Below are 20,000 nucleotides of genomic sequence, written 5' to 3' on the forward strand. Positions count from 1 at the left end.
AGTGGCTACTTGTTCTTTTCTACTACTATACCGATGGAAAGGTAGCCGTTAAGTCAATGGGTTAGTGGCTACTTGTTCTTTTCTACTACTATACCGATGGAAAGGTAGCCGTTAAGTCAATGGGTTAGTAGCTACTTGTTCTTTTCTACTACTATACCGATGGAAAGGTAGCCGTTAAGTCAATGGGTTAGTAGCTACTTGTTCTTTTCTACTACTATACCGATGGAAAGGTAGCCGTTAAGTCAATGGGTTAGTGGCGACTTGTTCTTTTCTACTACTATACCGATGGAAAGGTAGCCGTTAAGTCAATGGGTTAGTGGCTACTTGTTCGTCTGTAGTATTATGATTAACTCCGACCAACCTTTTGGCTTTCTACATCGCTCGTATATATTGACGAAAGAAATCACAAATGTCGCCGTTATATAAATGCCGGGCTGTGAGGATGTATATCATATTTTTGGTAAATGAAAAAAATATATATATTAGTTAGTGAACTGTGCAAGTTAATATAATAATTGTTTGTTAATAGTCATCTGGTTTGCCTCCGGCCAGTTGGGATTCTTAACAGTTGTTGTTGTTCTGTTCCGTCGTTTCGTTGATTGTGTTTCATTGGCCCTGAAAAGCCCCTATGAGGAGTGATCAATTAAGTATGTATTGTTTATATATATAATTTTGTTATTGTATAAGTGTGCATAGTCGATTTAAATTACATTCCTATCATTTCTTTCTTCAGGCTTGAAATCAACGGGAAAGCTTTATAATAAATATCCAATGAATCAGTGTTACGTCCACTTCTTCGTCCTCTTCGTTCTCTAGTGGATACCCATCTCGTCTCGTGACGTTTAATGTGCGACTCAGCGCAATTGACATTTTTTGTTCTTTATACAAATATTTTAAACTGAAGTTATTTTTGGCCAATTGTTTTAAACTGATACAACGAGAGAATAAATTTAAAAGGCAATTTTACTGTCACGCAAGTAAAATGTAGTTAATGGATCGTGACAATACTATCTGTAACCCTTTCATGGCGGCTCTGTTTTCAATGTAGCGTTTGTGCCGTCTAGTTGCCAAGGTCAGCAAACACTAAGGATTTATTGTATTTTTCCTTCGAACTTCGCAGCTTTGTTGTCTCTAGCAGGCTAGTACGATCCACGGCATTGGCGCTTTTTTCAAAGCTCTATTCACGGCTAAGAGTTGGCACGTGTAACACTAAGTTCTCTCGTAGTACAGCTCTTCCGACTGGCTATGCCAGCAGACATTTGTCTAGCTATAAAAGCATGTCAAAAATATTTAGAGATCACTTATGTTCTGTTGTTCAGCGCAGTTAGCTCTCTATATATTAGTGTGGTTACGATTTGATTTTCCCTCCCTCCCTCCCTTTGGAGTCGAGATTGGGCCTCGTTGTCTGTCAATAAACTCGGGACACTACTGTGTGGTGCGGTTAAGTCTGCGCAGCGACTTCCCCCAATCTTGTTGGCTGCGTTGCCTTTTGAATATCGCCTGCTAACCGATACTCTTGTCCGATCCAGCACGTGCTGTTTTGCATTCAGCTCGTAGTGCTGGGGAGATAAGTGAGGTTCCTTTGTCACACAATCGCCGGAAGTCGCACAGGCTAACCTAACGCAAGGCAGTGCTCCCCCATTAACGCCAACTGGAGTCAATGTTTGATCATAACTAGAAGTTAGCACACAAACATAAGGAACAGAGACATTAAATTAACTGACTGTCAAAAGTTCAGTTTCATCTGAAATTCAGACACTTTGAGCCATCAAATCATGAAACAAATTACGTTTCGTTTTTCAAGGGCACAGAAAGGTATTAATCCGTGTGCGATCGAAAATCTCTATTTTCATTTGACATTATACTTTGCCCATGGCAATGAAGGGAGGAAGGGACCTTGACCCCTGGGTCAAAGCATGCACGCAATATATGCAAGATAATCAGTCTACTCCAAGAATAACGAGCTTTGATGAAATGTCATTTGTCCAAGCTAGCGCTCGGAGAAAGATCTTTGTAGCACAATACTAAATATTGAAATTGTTTTCACACAGTGACTTTATTTGTCTTAATTAAACGGTGTCAGAAAGACAAAGAAAACCACAGCCTGTACAAAAACTGCACACAAACTATAAATAATACCAAGTACTCGCACAGAATGAAAATGGGGAAATTTCTCTCACACAAAGGATAGAGGGGTTAAAAGTCTGTCATTTATAGTAACTGAGATTAACACCGCAAAATAAAATATTAGGTTCAGTCCGATTTGCAAATAAAATATCTAGTTTGAAACCAGTTCTACGTAGTCCTAGTAAAGACATTATACCAATACCTTATAAGCTGTATTTGCTTTAGGTCCGTAACTTAAACGCAAAATAAATGATGATTTACCAGCATGTTCAAGTTTATGAGCTCTTTTTCACATTAATTCATCGCGAGTGTTTCATTCTATTGTACCTGCAAAATAAGTAAATATAAGCACTCTTATTTGAGTACGGTTAGTTTGATTTATGCTGTCTTAAGCTTAACAGTTACAGATATTGAGAATGTTAGGTAGGATTAAGAAAAATTGGTTCAATTATTAAACACAGCTAAACGAAAAATCCACTGTACCCGTCTCGACCACACGGGGGTGAACTTTCACGAGAATTTCAATCTTTCAATGCGCTAACTAATCTTGTTTAGGTCCGTACATCATTGTCTTAGAACAATCTTATGCTTTTCGCCCCTCTTGAATAACTGGAAGTCCATTCACGCCGTTAAATCCCAATTCGTCCTTCTTTTCTAAAGAACAAGCAAATAACATTTCATCGTCATCACCGTCAATGCTAAGATTGTATGGTGAAGTGCTCTGTGAAACATCACGAATCCAGTTCATTATACGATCATCTCTTGCCTCGCCATGTTCACTGGAATCGCTTGCCAATCTTCGTAAATTCCGATGATGGAGCTTTCGGCTACGTTGAACTGTCGGACTCCAGCTTGGGCTTGACGGAAGGCTCCTAACACACATCCTTGGGCTACACGATTCAGTTTCGGGAGAATGATCGGCAAAACCAGCGCTGTGCCGGCGAAAGTCATTTCCTTTTACGGTCGGCCGCAAGTCCAAGCTAAGTGAGAGCCTTTGAGAGGAACTTGACGTTGACACTTTTGATGTTCTCCCAAAAGAAAACACCGAATCTGTTGTTATTCCAGGACTAGGTGTTGGAGGTCTGTTTGCATACGAGTATTTCGCACTGTTGTTTGATATCCACTTAAAGTTGGAATTCCCACATTTCTCGTTACTTTGTATCGGTGGAAGGGAAGATTGCCGTATGTCTGTTTCGCTTCCCCATCGTCGGGATCCTTGGTTTTTTCTGTTTCGAGGAAAGTTACGGCTTTTAAAACCATCCATGGTGGAGACACCGGAGACAAAATTTAAGTTAAAGGCTAAATAGACTTGCAACTGTTGCTTCATCTCTGGTGCATTTTTTACTCTCGTTTTGCTTGCTTGGTAAAATAACAAACTGGAAGGTGAAATCCATGACTAGTTCATCCAAAAAGTTTCCAAACTGATAATAATTTTCCGAAAAAAACCGAAAGTTGACTTCAGCCGGCAATGGATTGAGACAGTTCTTTCCCTTGTGCAACCGGCGTCTTGAATTTACATTCGTGACCCATGAATGTCGTTAACGAGATCTATACAATGGGACTGTCATGTCAAATATTCATTTGTTTCCAGGTATCATTTTACACCCTCACGCCAAATTATGCTAATTGCTTTTTTGCGTTAAATAAATAATTAACCTCATCTTATCTTTGATTGAAACATTAAACAGCTATGCTTAGTAAGATCATCATTTGCTTATTCATGTAATAGCAAAATCACAACTCAGTTTACAAGTCAGTTGTAGTCTTAAGAAACAGATAATAATACAAGACAAAGGAGGATTGTGCCATACTATGACAACCATTAGCAGAGTGATGGGTTTTCTGTATTTGTCGACACAATAACGCTGCATCATGGCGTTCTGCATGTCTTCACATAAAAGCTGCAATAGGCTCAACACGTGATGTCACAAGGGTCAATTGTTGTGTTCGCGTGTCCTGACGCATTCAGACACAGCGTGAATGTTGTGATTGTCACGGCAATTTCAAACGATATGCGCAACCCCCTGACCCCCTGTCTGTTCGCACACACCTTCACAAAATGTTCCAGTGCTTTCCCTTCCGAGGACCACATGGAGTATTCGTCTTCGCTTGGCCAAACACGCTTGCGTGACTTCGTCGTAAAACGTTTCCATGGGCTCCTGGTTTCCACCAATGATTTACAAGCCTGTCTGGGGCACTTCAATCTCTTTCCTTTTGGAGGATCTTTTCGGTCGGGGATGTTTTAAGTCCGACGCTATGGCTCTTCAAGTGGTGCGGTGCGGCACCCTCCTGGCTCTTGCAACCACTCAGCATCCTTGTTACCAGTTCCCCTCTGCGCCCTTGTTACCAGTTCCCCTTTTCTCCCAGGATATTTTAAAAGCAGCTTCCTCGAATATTCTCGAATTTAGCATCGTCATTCTCTACAGTACTCGTTTTTGTGATCTTCTGGTACTTAGGACGATCCTCTACCACCTCATAACATAGATATAACACGCCTTCAGTTTCCCTAACTGTGCCTTTTTTTCTCCTTGTAGGTCACCAGCTCAGAAAAAGAGTTTCGAAGCAAGCAACCGTGGACAATTTTCCTGTCGGTCTTAATATCCGCGAAGAAACGTATTAGATTTCAGTTTATCATTTTGAGTGATTTCCGTTATTTTTCCGTGACTCTTAGTATTTGAATTCAAAATCTTTGTAACTGCCATGTTTTATCACATTTTTTCCAGTATTACGTCAACATCCATTTACTATATATATACTGATGATATATGTACATAGAAGCAATTCAATGTAAACTCTCATTGTACCTGAAGAAGGCTGGTTTGACCAGCCGAAATATAGTACATCACTAAAATCAAATCTACGTTGTATCGGCTTTTGCTTAAAATATTTAGTTTCTCAGAAAAAGAGATCCTTTTGCGTTCCTCCAACAGCAGAGCTCGGTCTTTCTTCCTTATAATAATTTTGTAACTTTCCTGTTTTTTCTTCCAGAGTTCCAGTTCTGCCTTAGCGATCAATATTATTTTACTTAACTCTGTTACTTTTTCCTGAAATAATGAAAGTGTTGTGTCTTTAAGCTACGGAGAGTTGCCGAGACACAACAAACATTACCCAGTAGAACACCCGACAACTAGAGAGAATCGAACAATCATGATGATGATGATGATGATGATGATGATGATGATGATGATAATAATACAGGGACCTACAACCACAACAGATCTACTGTTTGCATGAGACCGACAGAAAGCGCCAGTATTGACTCAAGTCGAGTCCTTGAAGTCGGGCATGTCCCGGACTGACTGCAACAAGTAGTCTTATAGCACTCCAGGATTCTTCCAAGGATTCTTGCCGATCCTACCGAGACTGTCTACTCCACCATGCATGGCCCAAGGCCCACATCAATCTTCTTCATAGAGTCCTCGAAATTCTTCGTTATGCTACCCAACGCTCCTATTAAAACCGGAGTGACAGTCACTTTCTTCATTTTCCACAAGGCCTTAAGTACCCTCCACTGCAAGGTCTCGATACTTTTTGGTTTTTTCTTCCTCTTTCGGCAGGATGCGACTATCTCCTGGGTCTGACACTCTCTTTTCTTCTTGTCGCCCACTACAATATCTGCTCTATTCTTCTGTGGGTGCCTTTTGTCCGTCTGAATTGTGAAGTCCCATAGGATCTTCGCGTTCTCATTCTCAACAACTGGTTCCGGGCTATGCTCGTACCACTGTTCTCCGCACTCTATTTTGACCTGTTTGCAGAGATCCCAGTGTATTGCTTTTGCAACATTATTATGTCGTCGCTTGTATTCAGACTGTGCTAATTTGGGACATTTGCTCAGAAGATGGTTGACAGTTTCAACACTCTTGTTGCATATAATCTGAAAAGTGAATCCTCCTGTGTGTTGTCAATTTTGGCCTTGATCACCTTTGTTCTCGGAGATTGACTCTGTGCTGCCATTAGAAAACCTTCCGTCTGCTTCTTTACATGGCACTTCTGAAGACAATTCCAACTTTTCTCACTTTCTGTTTCTTTCATTTCTCTCAGAAACTGTCCATTATTTTTCGTAGTCCTTGCATGAAGCTTCTTCTGTCGCCTCCTTGATCATTCTCGTTCCCATCGCCCTTTTCACTTCTCTTAACCGGCGGGGCCTTGGCACGAAAAACGAAGGGCTCTGGAGATATACGATTTTCGAGTTTTTTGATTGGCTAATGGAAAACAAAGAATTTCTAAGCGGAAGTGAAAATGTTCGTGTGTATTTGTTGGCGGTACGGTATGAACAGCCGTGCTTTCAACTTGGGAAGACTTGGAGAAGGCTCTCCTAAAAAGATCGTGTTCAACGTTTCCAATATTTGTTGTCGTTGTTGTAACAAAACGGTTTTAGTTAGAAACAACCCGGTACATATTTTCGGGAAAAAAAGCATTAAAGAGCCGGAATTGTTAAACGTGCTTCAGTCTTTAACTGGAAAAGAAATTAACTATGACGATGGTTTGCCGAGAAAACTCTGTTAACAGTGCTTCAGGAAGGTGACGAATATTATAGAATTCCGCGGTTTGTCACTGGCAACACTTCCTTCACAGGAATTGTTGATTGAAGAGACTCGTATGAAGCGAGTCACAGGCGAAAAAGACCAGCTTGAACCGCGAAAATATCGAAAAGTGTTCACAGTGTTCGGATGTGCCTTTTTGTCAACGGCGATCAAAACAACGGTATTTTATTGGGATTAAAGGTCCCCACAGGGCACAGGCTTTTTCCACTTGTTATTACAAGGATATCACCTTCTCCCTTATCATATAAATTATTTTTTAAATACTGTATTCTTGATTATAATTGCTATATCTTACTGAATTCATTGTACCTCAATATAATTCATTATTTCCTGACCATCAAAGTTATTACTGACAGTAAATTGTAATAGTTTCTCAAGTAAGATGCATAGAGCGAGCTTCAATCGAATGTCGTAAAACCAAAAGCAAAGTTATTACTTTGGCCAATCACAAAGGAAGGAGACAATCCAGTAAACCAATCAAAAATCGAAGTAATTACACGTAGCCGACACAAAGCGCGGGAAAATGTGCAAGCGCGAGCCACGATTGGTTTTGGTTTTACTTCCAGGTTCTGATTGGTTTAAAAAATGGCGCGAGAACTTTGAACCAATCACTGAGAGAAGTAATGCAAAACCAAAGAAATTAGCTAATTACTTTCGACACTCAATTGAAAATTGCTCTATAATAATAATAATAATTATTATTATTATTATTATTATTATTATTATTGTTATTATTATCATTATTAAATATTATTATTATTATTCATTCTTTTTCAGACATGTTGTGTAAACTCGAGTGTTTGTCCCTCAACTATGGACTGTTGTTTTTCTCTTCCCTTCATTTCAGCTGGGAAAAGTTGTACAAGACACAGTCTTCACGTGACATGGGCACCCTCGTTCTGCATTAGTAATTTTTTGTGGATCATATGGTGTAGGCTAATTTTACAGTTTTGAAAGCTACATGCAAATTCTGCAGGATTTGGATGATCTGAATGTGACAAAATAAAAATGATGATAACACAAACATTGTCGCCCTTCACTTTAATAATTTCTAACCTCTTCACAAAATTTCACCTCAAAATTGAGGGTGGGACAAGCTAAAAGGAAGGTACATGGTAAGCAAAGCCTTACAATATACTGAAGTAACTGGAAAGAAATAAAAGCAAGAGTTAAATACCTTTTTTTTCAAATTTATTTTTTTAATCATATTTTACTTGGACTGCTTACATTACTAACACTACATGCTACTTACTCTATTAACAATACTAATACTACCTACGACTCGGTAATTATACCATTCACAACAGAGTACTGACCTTATCGCAATCTAATCACTACTTAAAACATGGTATTAACACTGTTTACAATGCAATATTTGCGTGGTTTACAATACTAATACTAATATAAATTACGGGACGCATAAAATAAGAGTTTTAACTCTCTTTTATTTAAAAGTATTTTAAAATACTTGCCACTCTACAATGAGATGTCGCAATCCAATAACTTACACAATTTTCCAACAAATGCCTCCGGGTGGCCATAAATTATTCTATACTTCGATTGCTTTATTTCGTTAATTTTAACATCACTTAACGATTCAGTATTCCAAACGACTAAACAGGTAACTTGCATATCGTTCTGCTGTTGACCTCTCATCAAGGCATTTAAAGGAGAAACAACCAGCAGTGATATCGAAGTGTTGGTGCTTAAACCTAGTAGGTTTCTTATATATATGTATGTCCTTTTATTTTTGCACCGGCACTACTTTGTACAAATCCTTAAATAAATAAATAAATAAATAAATAAATAAATGAATCGTCGACTTTCGGCTCTTCTATCTCGATGTCCCACCAAGCAAGCGAGATTCAAAATCATGAAACGTGTGTTCAAAATGTGTAGCTTGCTCACTTTGTAGGGAGATAAACTTCTTGGAGCAGAGTAGAGAACCAACAAACTCAACCCACTTGAGACGTCAACTCTGGGAATGGAGCCCAGCCGATGGAAGATCTCGTAGTCAAGAGACCGGACCACGATGGACTCATGTTGTCGTAGTAAGATTGGCATAAACGGTGGGAGCGGTGGGAGGCGCGAGCGTTATCACACGGGTATCCTTACTACTCACAGGCATGTCAGGTCAAGCAGTGATATCGAAAACTGAATTACATTTTGTAAAACTGATGATTCATTGTCGGGTTTAGTTCTCGAAAATACTACAATAACGCATCTGGGATTATAAATCAATCACTGGATCTAGAGTCGGAACAATTATTGGGAAGGGTTCTTTTCCACTGGCCAATATATAGACAAGCTTTCTTACTGGCAAATATATTCTCTCTTGCTTTCAGAGCGTTTGTCTTTCACGAAGAGCCTTTGATGATATCAATAATAATCATATTCCAATATCATTCCATTTTTCAAGTTCTTGAAGGAGAAATATTCAATGATCTGGCCTGGGCAAGGAAGTGCAATAAATAGTCCACGGAAAATAAAGAGGACGGATTTTTCTACATTTCTAGGTCCCCAGCGTACGTTATATTACTTAAATTAATTGAAGCTATGATCCTCGCAGTTATGAAGTTCAACGCAGTTTTAACAATTGCGTAGAGAAGCCTGAAAAATTCAGGACCTCAACGGGGCTTGAACCCGTGACCTTGCAATACCGGTGCGACACTCTAACCAACTGAGCTATGAAGCCACTGACGTTGGGAGCTGGTGATTTGTGGGTTCATTTATTACGGGAACGATAGAGCCGACAAATGACCAGCTCCCAACGGCAGTGGCTTCATAGCTCAGTTGGTTAGAGTGTCCACAAGTTGTTGGGGGTTGGGGGGGGGGGGGGGCCTTGTTTCCTTGTTCCCTTTAAAAATTTGCTTGTGCTCCCTTGTTCCCCAAATAATTAATTACTTTCAAACTTTTTCCCAACTTTTCGATCCCCAAAATTATTTATGTTCCCTTGTTCCCTAATATATATTTGTCATTATTTCCCTGTTCCCCATTTCAAATTAGCCATGTTCTCTTATTCCTCAAAACCCCTGGGAGGGCCTTATATTCAGATGCGAGCAAATACTTAAGTCTTTGCACAGATTGAAACTGTTGGATAGTGAGCTATCATCATCATCATATCTTTATTTTCCGTCGGATTTTAGAGTAGCTTGGTGTAGCTAGTATCTGCAAGCATTTATCCTTCCCACCGTGATACCACAGAGGACAGACCACAACACCGGGAACTCCATGCCCTACTCTTCTGGAAAAAGTTATCCGGCCTTGAACAACTAGCGCTTGAGCGTTAGCCATAGAAACGGAAATGGGCCTACACAAGGGCAGAGAAAAATTCTCACTAAGGTGGGACTGTAACAAGGCCAACAGTTGAATAAACGTATCCCTTCTCTTCACTTCAAACGAAATGTCAACTACGTTCCTTCACTCGCATGCTCAAACATTCTTGTGTACAATATATGATTCATTTCATAAATCATTTCATTCATTGTATAAAAAAAAAAACAGAAAATGGCGCCACAAGTTTTTCGTAATTCTCAAAAGACATTTTACTGCATTGTTCTGTACACCAACATGGCAACCGTGACGTCACATGCATCAGTGCGCACCAGCAAGTAACGGGCGACCACTTTTACATTCCTTTGTATTTATGGTGCTAATTAGACCTACTGCCCCCAATCTCATTTTGAAACCAAAATTGCTTTTGAAATTTGCTCGTCGTAGCGAGGCTAGCATTAACACACAAGAATATCTTATTCAGCCATTATGAATGAGGTTTATAATATTTATGCTGGGTTTTTTTTTAATTTTTTTCCCTGTGTAGGAGATCAGAAAAGGTTTTGGTGAGATTTTCTGCCTTTGTGGATTCATCGTGTTGTGAAAATATTAGCTAATTTGCATACGTGGGTTGAAATTTGATATGGGAGCTGTTTCGTCATTCTGGTGTAAAATGAAGTTAAGCTTATCTACTGCGCATTTAGGTGAAGTTTTACGTTCTTGACCAAATTTAATTTATGCAACAATTAGTTACAAAGAAGAGGCTATTTTAATTTGAGAAACTAAATATTTTAAGCAAGAGCCGATACAACGTAGATTTGATTTTAGTGGTGCACTATATTTCGGCTGGCCAAACCAGCCTTCTTCAGGTACAATGAGAGTTTACATTGAATTGCTTCTATGCTTCTATGTATCTTCACCCGGACGATCGTACTTTACTTTATGATATGACTCCTGGGTTCAAACCATTTACAATTTTACATATATATATAGTAAATGGATGTTGACGTAATACTGGAAAAAATGTGATAAAACATGGCAGTTACAAAGATTTTGAATTCAAATACTAAGAGTCACGGAAAAATAACGGAAATCACTCAAAATAATAAACTGAAATCTAATACGTTTCTTCGCGAATATTAAGACCGTTGGGATCAATTGTCCTACCTTTTAAAATTAAAAAAGCTTCCCTGGCTTGTCCACGTTTGCTTGCTTCAAAACTCTGCTATTTTAATAATAAATAGTGTTTCTTTTCCAGACTGATAATTTGTTAGGGTGTTTGGGACTAAGTACGAACATTTGAGGAGTACAAACACTCACCAAAGGCAGACCAGTTTACCCTCATGGAAAGTCTAGTTGGTTTCTCGGTCCCAGAGTCTTGAAGTCTCAGACAAAAAACGTGAAGAGGTCTGGGATCAAGAATCGAAATGCTGGCAAGGAACGTCCACTCAAATGCGTTCATGGAAATAAAAGGTAAAAAAAGAACATTTTACCCCTGTTTGTTACATATTCGGAAATATGCATGTTAAATCATAGAGAAACACACTTTTTGCTGAGGTACGCGCGACAAAGAAAATCGTGCACCTTCACACGCTCTGTCTGCTTCAGCTAACCAATCATCGTTGGCGTACTATCACAACGTCTTAACCTTGTTTTACAAAGTCTGTGATTGGTACAATTGCTTCTCTGTTTGTGAAAGTGGAAAATGTTTCGTCCCGGCTTGTTTAAGCGAAGGTCGTGTAAAGGTTAAACTCCTTTCATAGCGGAAAAATCGAGGATACCTGCGGAGATTAACGCTGCTACAGGAGTTCGGACCAGTCCTTGATTAACGAAGTGAAAGTAAGTCTCATGCGTTTTAGAGGTAGATTATGGAAGTCGATCCTGTGAATTCATCATGTTAACAAAGCACCCATGAGGTAGATTTCTTCCGATTTTATAAGCTACCGGTAGTTGAGCTTTACAGTCAGTTTTGATTGTGACTTGGGAATTGGTGTTGGCTGGATAATCTCTGGTACGTTATAGAACATTGTGAATGTTAAAATACCTGAAGAGGTTGTGAAAGGTATTTCGTTTTGTCGTGTATGTAAGCTTACCATTCAAGCTAAGCTTATATTTCATTTTTGTCGCAAAAGCAAGAGCCTTGTAACAAATTACGACAACTCTTACGACCCCTCTTAGCGCCCCGAAGGTGGGTTCACTGCGACGAAAACGTATGGAATACATTGTACTTCGCCTACTTAATTCACTCTAAAATGATGAATTTTGAATTAAGAATGACCTTTCCAGTTTTTAGTTCCTATGTTCTTAAAATAAGAAAAATTAGCTTAGTTTCAAATTTAAATTTTTATATATTCAGTGTCATCCTAAAATTAGTCTAATCGGATAAGGACTATAAACCGTAGGCCCCGTCTCACAAATATCTTCCATGTTCATTAGTTCCCTGTGGGACGTTAAAGCCCCATTTACACGAGCAATTCCACTTGCCAAGGAAAACTTGCCAACTGTACACACTAACAAGTTTTCCTTGACAAGTTTTCCTTGGTAGTGTAAATGAAAAATATGACAAGTTTTCCTTCTCACATTTTCCTTGTTGTCCATCTACACGAGCAAATTTCAGACTTGACAATTTTTCCTTGTCAAGGAAAAGCTAGCACGCCAGATTTTCCTTGACAAGGAAAATGTGTCCACTATTCCCCATCTACACGAGCAATTTTTCCTTGTCAAGGAAAACTTGTCAAGGAAAAATTGCTCGTGTAAATGGGGCTTAAAGAACCCACACACTATTCGAGAAGAGTAGGGGATGAAGTTCCCGGTGTTGTGGCTGTCCTCTGTGAGTATATGGGTGGGTGGGTATAGCAGGTCCACGTCAGCTGAATAGCTGCCAAAATTTCAACCTGCTCAAATAAATAAATAACAAACAAACAAACAAGACAAACTTTCTTACTTTAAAACAGATTCTGTGTGATCTTAAAATTACAACCCCGAAATAAGAAAATTTGTCCTTATTTTAAAAGTGGTGACAATGTGTCTGGAAGTAACTTGGATTTGAAAGGGACATTGTACGTAAGAGTAGAAGAAGCTGGGATAAGGACCACCCAAAGGTTCATTTGTGTGTGGGCTAGTCTGGAAGTCATAAATCAATTCACAGGCACTCGGGCATAGCCAGCCCGAGCCTACAATTTTTTTTTGTTTACTTAATTAACTTTCATGTAGTAATTTTAGAAGCCTTGAAATGAAACTCTTCCATATCATGGTCTCAATTAAGAGACAGGCCTACAACAATTCGAAAAGCTGTTTAGGTCCGTGGCACTGGCATTATATTTCGTCCCAAGCACTCTAGATCATAGCAATATTATTATTATAAATATTATTAACTTAATAAGAAAGTCAACTGAAGGGAAGTAAGCATAACAGTCATAAGTGATTAGTTTTCTTATTTTTGTTCTTTTGTCCAATTGTGGCTTAAGAGCTTCACAAACTGCAGGCGTCACCTTGAGTTTTAAATGGTTGGTTGCAAAGCCTCACAGTTTAGTTGCCTGAGGAAGAATATCATTTTGTTTTCCAAAACAGCTGCAGTAAGGATGTCAACGCTGTGCCCATGGCTTACCTGTGCAGTTTTGGGAATGTGACGTGAATACTATCTAACAATCTAGGACATGTCAGAAATGTGTTGTGTTGACATGACTGCAAAAAGATGGCTGCTGTCATAATTTTTTTTTTCTGTCCTGGATATTCTGTGGCTGCCATTAATCTTTCTGTAGATTACTTCCTATTTGAATTTTCTTCATTTGACCAAAAAACAGAAAAACCTGTACGAAAGAATTTGAAAATATGTTCATTTTTTTCCGATGTGGGGATCACTGATGGGCAAAACCAATAAAATTATTATTTTTAAGGCCTATTCTACCTCAAGGAACAACATCAGCCTTAAAAGTTTACTTAGCAGACTTCAAATGAGTATGATGACGAGCTAATTTTCACTAATGTAGCTTCTTTTACTCCAAATAATGCAAACTAAGATTGTCTTACAACTAAAGAAAAAGAGCTGCTCGGATATTTGAAAACTTGAATGGTGAAGCTAAGGCAATATTACGGTCCAAGTAATTCTCTGTCTAAAGTTTAGAGATGCAGGGTGTAAGAAACCAATTTGATTCAAGCTGAAGGTTAATCTTGAAGAGAAATAAATAAACAACTAAACTTAAAGCAATAAGCAAAGTGATTCTAGAGTTTTGATTGGTTTAGCCATAATGGTTTCTGAGATATAATTATACCATGCGCTACAAATATAACTGTATGTATCTTTTTTTTTGTGCAAGATTTATCCATAATTTGTGGGCGTTTTTAATGAAACATTTATTATTTCACTCGCACAAGTTGGATATGAGATGATAAGAGAGCTCAGTGCTCAAGCTCCTAATTGGCTGTCATCTCATATCCAATGCACGCCTACGGGATCATGGTTAAATATCAACTAGTAATAGCTGTCGCTAAGTGCCAATGAGACAGTCAATATAATACATAGTTCGCAGATTTGTATCAGAGTTCCAATAGTTTTAATTCCAAAGTACTGCAACTCATCTTATCTACATTGTAGTTAACAATAACAATAAAAATTGCACACTTTGTATCTCAAACAACAATATAAATATTAGTGCTTTAATTTTTGAACGGTCATAATTTTCAAAGGAATATACGATAATTAAGTTGAATAAAATCAGTGCCAAGTAAAAAATCTTTAAAGACTTTTCAGTGTGAAACATGTAATGTGAAGTCGCACTCTCTCACACATGAAAGTTGTTTCACTTGTAGAAATTTTATTTTGTGAGATACAGCCAGAATTTTAAGTCAAATTGATCGTTGAATTGTGTACTTTTGCAGACAACATATCCTTTGAAAATTAAATAAAATAATTGTTCACAACTCAATGGTTACAAAATAAAAAACAAACTGCTGTACTCATGGACTGAGGGCCGAAATTGACAACAGCGGCTGATAAGAACGTGTACGCTGGTTTAGTTTTGAGCTCATTCACTCAATATAGAACACGCTGGTTCGAAAATAAATATTAATTAAAGAACACTCAAAAAAAGTATGAACTTCATGTTTACAGATGAAAGAAACATCCGTGCGTGGGTTCGTATTCCGAACACAACAACTGTTTGTGAAAGTGTGTCTTCGTCATGTAGGTTGTAGTCATGTACTACAGTGTGTATTTAGTGCTGTCAAGCTATTCTTTAGAACAGTTACTGGCCAACAACAGCAAAACAATAAGCTAGGTAATGAGGCATTTTTCGGTATATGCGTACAATGTATGGTTATATGCACGTACGTGTTTTGTGCATGTTTTTTGGTTAACATATTTCTGAGTGGTACTGTGTGTTGTTAAAAAAATCAGATAGGGATTTGTCATAAACACAGGCATAAAATAGGGATGAATCCTATTTTGTGTGCTTATATGACTCTCCTATAACTGTGGTCATGTTTTTTAAATACTTACATCTTGTACGTCATGCCCTACCAGGCTTTAGGTACTACCGCTAGGTTGTACAAATAATATTTGTCCATGTACAGGGTGTCCAATATCAATAAGATGGCATTTTTTTTGTCCCTCAGTATTACAAAAAGTGTAGGTGTATCTAACTATAAGGCAGATGGCAACATTTTAAGGTTGGATGGTACCTCACAGTCAACAAAGACAAGTTTCATGATTATTTAAGCCAAGTGTTTCATGTAGTAGCTGCTTTTTTTATATCATTATGATGCACCTTTGCCCTCTCAGGGGGATAATTTCATTACTTATCCCAAAGTTGCTATGGCTTTAAAAAGGCTCCCACTGAGTAGTTGTACATTACTTAAGCAGACTGACTCCATCATGGAAATTTCAATCAAAGGTTTGGCTTTTTACTGTCCTCAAACACTGTGGTTAAATTGGCCAAAAGGGCCACATCCTGTGCTGTGATTAGCTGATGTCAATCCACTCTGTCAGTTTCTTTATTAACCAGTTGCCAACTGTCACCTCAAATATGACAGGTGAAAGTAAAATGCCAGACAGTCGTTTCAAAGTTGACCTTTAGAGTCCAGATGTTTATGAAAGGCTTGACAATGAACCTAAATAAACCACTAAAACAGATCTGGATCCAGAGGTGAGTGCTCAAAAAGCACTCTGCTAGCTAATGTGTGGTATAACAGTGCTGAAATTCCAGGTTGTCCCTGTTTCAAAAGCCAGGCAACTAACCCTGTAAATTTGGTTGCCCATTAGGAAACCCTCTACAATTTAATGCGTGCCTTTTTGAGATGCAATCACATGGTGATGGAGCTGGAGTATCACATAGATCTTAGTCAGTGCACCTGTGGTTTTTTGTGGAAGTCTGGGTTTAAGTTTTTGAAATCTCCATTGCCAACGTGTTTGTGATATTCTCGTTTTTCCCATCTGATGTAATGTTTTGTCAAGGTACAGATATTCAAAGAATGGGAAAATGCTCAGCTGCGGCACATTAAAAATTAATAAATCGTACCGATTTATTTTTAGGATACTTTGCCTACATTGCATGACGCGAACTAGACTGAATAATTGCGAAAGACTTACGATAGAGCCAAGTTATATTTTGAGGTGACGTTTTTGTCGACCGTCACCGTCGTAGATCTTAAATTCCCTACTACTTACATTAACGAACCCCTTGACATTTCAAATGCCCCAGGATGCCCCCAGTTGACAAGTAAAATCTGTCAAGTCTTAGTCCCAGGTGTGAATGGGTTAATGGATGGATTTTTGACTGCTTAACCCATTGACACCTCAAACGACCTAGGATGCCCCAGTTGATGAATAAAAGTTAATCGTCTGGGCCCGGTTCCTCGAAAGCCGATTAACTTAATCCAGGATTAGCATAAACTTTTGTTTCACGTTTTCAACTTTTTGGTGAAAGTTTCTTTTGCTTATTTTTGTTTTTCAAGATTGACGTCTTCTCATGTAAAGTTCTGCCGAAAATCTGCATTGAACAGCATTTGGGAGTAGAGAAATAAACTGCTTGGTTAATTTTTAATCATAGATTAGCGTTAATCGGCTTTTGAGGAACTGGGCCCTGGCCTTAGACAGAGTAAATCTGTTGAGTCTCACTCCCATGTGTCAATGGGGTAAGTGGTAGTAATTGCCAACGAGTCAGGCCTTCTGAAGACAGAAGGCCTGGCGAGGCGGCAGCTTATAGAGCCGCGAGAAGATTTTTAGGCGGACGAAATCTCAGAAGCGCTTCAAATTTGAGTGTAATGTAGACCAAAAGCTGTAATGTAGACCAAAGCGATGAAATGTTGACCGTAGCGATAACCAATGAGAGTGCCGCACGAGTACGCCGCGTGATGTTTGCAGCCGCCAGATCACGCAAGCTTGGCTCGTTGGCACTTTAGCGACAGCTATAACTAGTAATAATAATTGTCCATATAAGTGCAAGGATCACCTCTCTCTTTCGTCTAAAACACTTCAAATATGTACATTTGTTTCAATAATAATATTGTTAATTATTGTTTCTTGGTATTAGGGGCATGGAGTCAAATAAGGCCTTTACCAACTTGGTGGAAGAGGTGCAGTCCTATGTAGACATCCTACAGAAAGCTATTGCTGCAGTGGGTCAAGTTAAGAAGAGCTTAAAGACAACAGCGTCTGATGTGAAATCACAAATCCGTGACAGTGTTAGTCGCCATCTTGAGGCAATGCGCAACAGAGAAATCTGGCTCCTGGCACAAGTGGAGGTGGTGCAGCATATCAAAGAGGATGTGCTGCGACAGCAACAAGCAGAGCTCAACAGGGCTCTTGGTCGACTGCAGTCTACTTGTTCTATGTTAGAGCAAGGTGGGAAAACACTTGATAGAGAGAGCCTGGAGTACCGTGCCAGAGAAAGCCTGTCTGCTTTAAGTGATTTGAATCTTACTCCAGAAGAAACTAATACCATCAGCTTTCTTGCACGCAACTTTCAGCTTCAGGAGTCTATTCACAAGTTTGGTGTTGTAGCATCAGATAATCTTCTTTTCAACAAGCAGGCAGAACCTTACAGAAAGAAGATAACTTTTTATTCACCTCCTGGATCATCCAGTGACTGGCTCATGAAGAATACCTGTGACAACTCTTTGCCAGATGTTCCAGAGATGCACTCTGCCAAAATTGATATCCAAGATTGGCTACATGTACCTAAACAGGCCACTGTTACCACCACAGCAGACGTCACCATGGCTTCAATTCCTGAGAATCCTATTGAACACTGGCTTGTCAAGTCCCAGTCACAAGATTTTGCCATGGAAACAGAAACAGAAAATGGAAAACAAGCTTTGAACCCTAAGGAGGTTGATGTTGACAAAGAAGCTGAAATCCAGGGTTGGCTTTTGCAGTCTCGCAAAAATTGTGGAGATGCCCCAGCCCCTTCTTCTGGCTTGTTTGAATATTACCAAGTCGTAAGCTTGTCTGATTCAAGCAAGTGGCTCAAGACAACTGGTACTAGCACAATACAGCAATCATCAACCAATCCCATCAGTGCAACTTATCGTAAAATTGCTGCTTCAAGTTCAAGTCAGTGGCTTATGAAGAAGCCCTCATTGGCTTCAAAGCTCTTGAGAAGTAACAGCACACAGTCCTGTTCTGAGTGTTCATGTGGAATACCATCACTGTGTTCTGAATCTAGTTCACAGGAAGAGTTAACAGAAGTGGAAGATGACTCAAGTGAGACATCTGATTGGCTGATGCTGCGAAAAGAAGACTCTAAAGCCATTGGTGGATTCAACACTTCATCAAAAAGTATGCTTGTTGAACCCCCAGATAATGATAAGTGGTTGCTTACACGTTCAAATTCTCAGTCAAGTGTTGTTACCAATGATACCAGTGGTATTGGAAGTTACAAAGAAAACTTGGCAGCTCAATCGAATCAACATTGGCTCCAGCGCCAAAGTTCATCCCTGCTTGATAATAAGGAGGCTGACGAGACAGCAGGAAGCAGCGTGAAATCTTTCAGCAGGGGTCAGACAGGTGATTCTGACCAGTGGCTTTTAAAACCAACAAGGGACAGTGGAATTTGTAAATGGCTTGCACGTAGTTCATCTGAGAAGTGTAAGAATTGCCCAAGGATGTGTTCCAAGGGACTCTTCAAGGTGTTTGATCAGGTAGCAGGCTCTAAAGATGGCTGGCTTATGTCGACACAAGAACTTTACTAGGACTTTACTGGTAACCAGTCCCTTGTGTGTGTTGAACTAATTTTTCAGTCTTAATGAAACTTTGGCAATGATGTCATGGACAGAGTCTGCTAGAATATGATACTGTAAACTTGTGTGATGATCTCACATGGTGGCTCCAAGTAATAACAGGGGTGACAACTCTAACAAACGCTGTTTGGGGACAAAGCCAAAATTGTTCTGGGAATCTGGAGATTTCTCCGGGAAATGGGAGACTTGGAAATTTTTCCAGGAAACATGCGATAATTCTGGGACATTGTAGAAAAAAATCGGGACATCGAAGGAAATTTTATTTAATATTTTTATTTACATGTAGGTTAACCTCGGTAAGTTAGGCATGAAATCTTAGAATATATGTTAAGATCTAGTATTGCTCAAACAGCGTTTGTTAGAGTTGTCAGCCCCCCCCCCACTGTGCACTACATTTATTGCTTCATTCTCTGTTAGAAGGATATGAAATTGCTAAATTTGGAATTAATGTTAAGAACAATTTGAGTGCATAACAAGGCGTTTCCTTCCTCCCTTTGCCATTTACATGTACATGTGGCAGTCATGGATCTAGTTCAGGATCTAGAGGTCCTGGAGAACTTGAAAAGCAGAGAGAAGAATTTTTTAAGTGGCTGAAATAATTTAGTTTTGCCTTTCTCCAGGAAAGTCTTACAAACAGTAACTTAGTTTACTGGTACCATGCCTGTCCTGGATTTTGATCTCTTAAAGTTTCATAATAAGTGACTGGATGCAGGGTCTTTTATCACATGTAGACTAGGTCTATTTCCAAGATGAAAATTCTTACACTTGTCATTCATGACATCCTTGCCAAGACTCCATTTCAAAAGTGATTAGATGCAG

The 20,000-nt window shown here is 39.0% G+C and overlaps 2 protein-coding genes and 1 long non-coding RNA gene across 4 annotated transcripts in view; 2 read left to right on the forward strand and 1 right to left on the reverse strand.

The window, feature by feature from the left end:
* The window catches only part of LOC138033835 (uncharacterized), an 11,937-nt gene extending 6,986 nt beyond the window's left edge, over positions 1-4,951 (forward strand). Inside the window, exon 3 of the long non-coding RNA XR_011128672.1 lies at positions 4,662-4,951. This is a non-coding gene — a long non-coding RNA (uncharacterized lncRNA). The remainder of the gene's footprint in view (positions 1-4,661) is intronic.
* LOC138033833 (uncharacterized) lies at positions 2,038-3,697 on the reverse strand. Its single transcript, XM_068881692.1, has one exon. The coding sequence runs from the start codon at positions 3,452-3,454 to the stop codon at positions 2,711-2,713; it is 744 nt and encodes a 247-aa protein (XP_068737793.1). The 5' UTR covers positions 3,455-3,697; the 3' UTR covers positions 2,038-2,710.
* Positions 4,952-11,583: 6,632 nt separating the features above from the next.
* The window catches only part of LOC138033827 (nuclear receptor coactivator 4-like), an 8,918-nt gene continuing 501 nt past the window's right edge, over positions 11,584-20,000 (forward strand). The window contains exons 1-2 of one of the 2 annotated variants that reach the window (XM_068881684.1): positions 11,584-11,783; positions 17,474-20,000. The exon at positions 17,474-20,000 is cut by the window's right edge and continues 501 nt beyond it. In XM_068881684.1, coding sequence (XP_068737785.1) covers positions 17,478-19,133 — 1,656 coding nt within the window. In that variant the 5' untranslated portion in view covers positions 11,584-11,783; positions 17,474-17,477 and the 3' untranslated portion in view covers positions 19,134-20,000. Of the gene's footprint in view, positions 11,784-11,811; positions 11,956-17,473 lie in introns of those variants that run through there. The other variant, XM_068881685.1, reaches the window with a different exon arrangement.

The sequence above is a fragment of the Montipora capricornis genome, chromosome 14 (assembly GCF_036669925.1).
Source record: "Montipora capricornis isolate CH-2021 chromosome 14, ASM3666992v2, whole genome shotgun sequence".
NCBI classification, from domain to species: domain Eukaryota; kingdom Metazoa; phylum Cnidaria; class Anthozoa; order Scleractinia; family Acroporidae; genus Montipora; species Montipora capricornis.

Bases quoted from the DNA above. Each gene is read 5' to 3' on its own strand.
- LOC138033833 (XM_068881692.1), bottom strand. From the start codon at position 3,454: ATGAAGCAACAGTTGCAAGTCTATTTAGCCTTTAACTTAAATTTTGTC.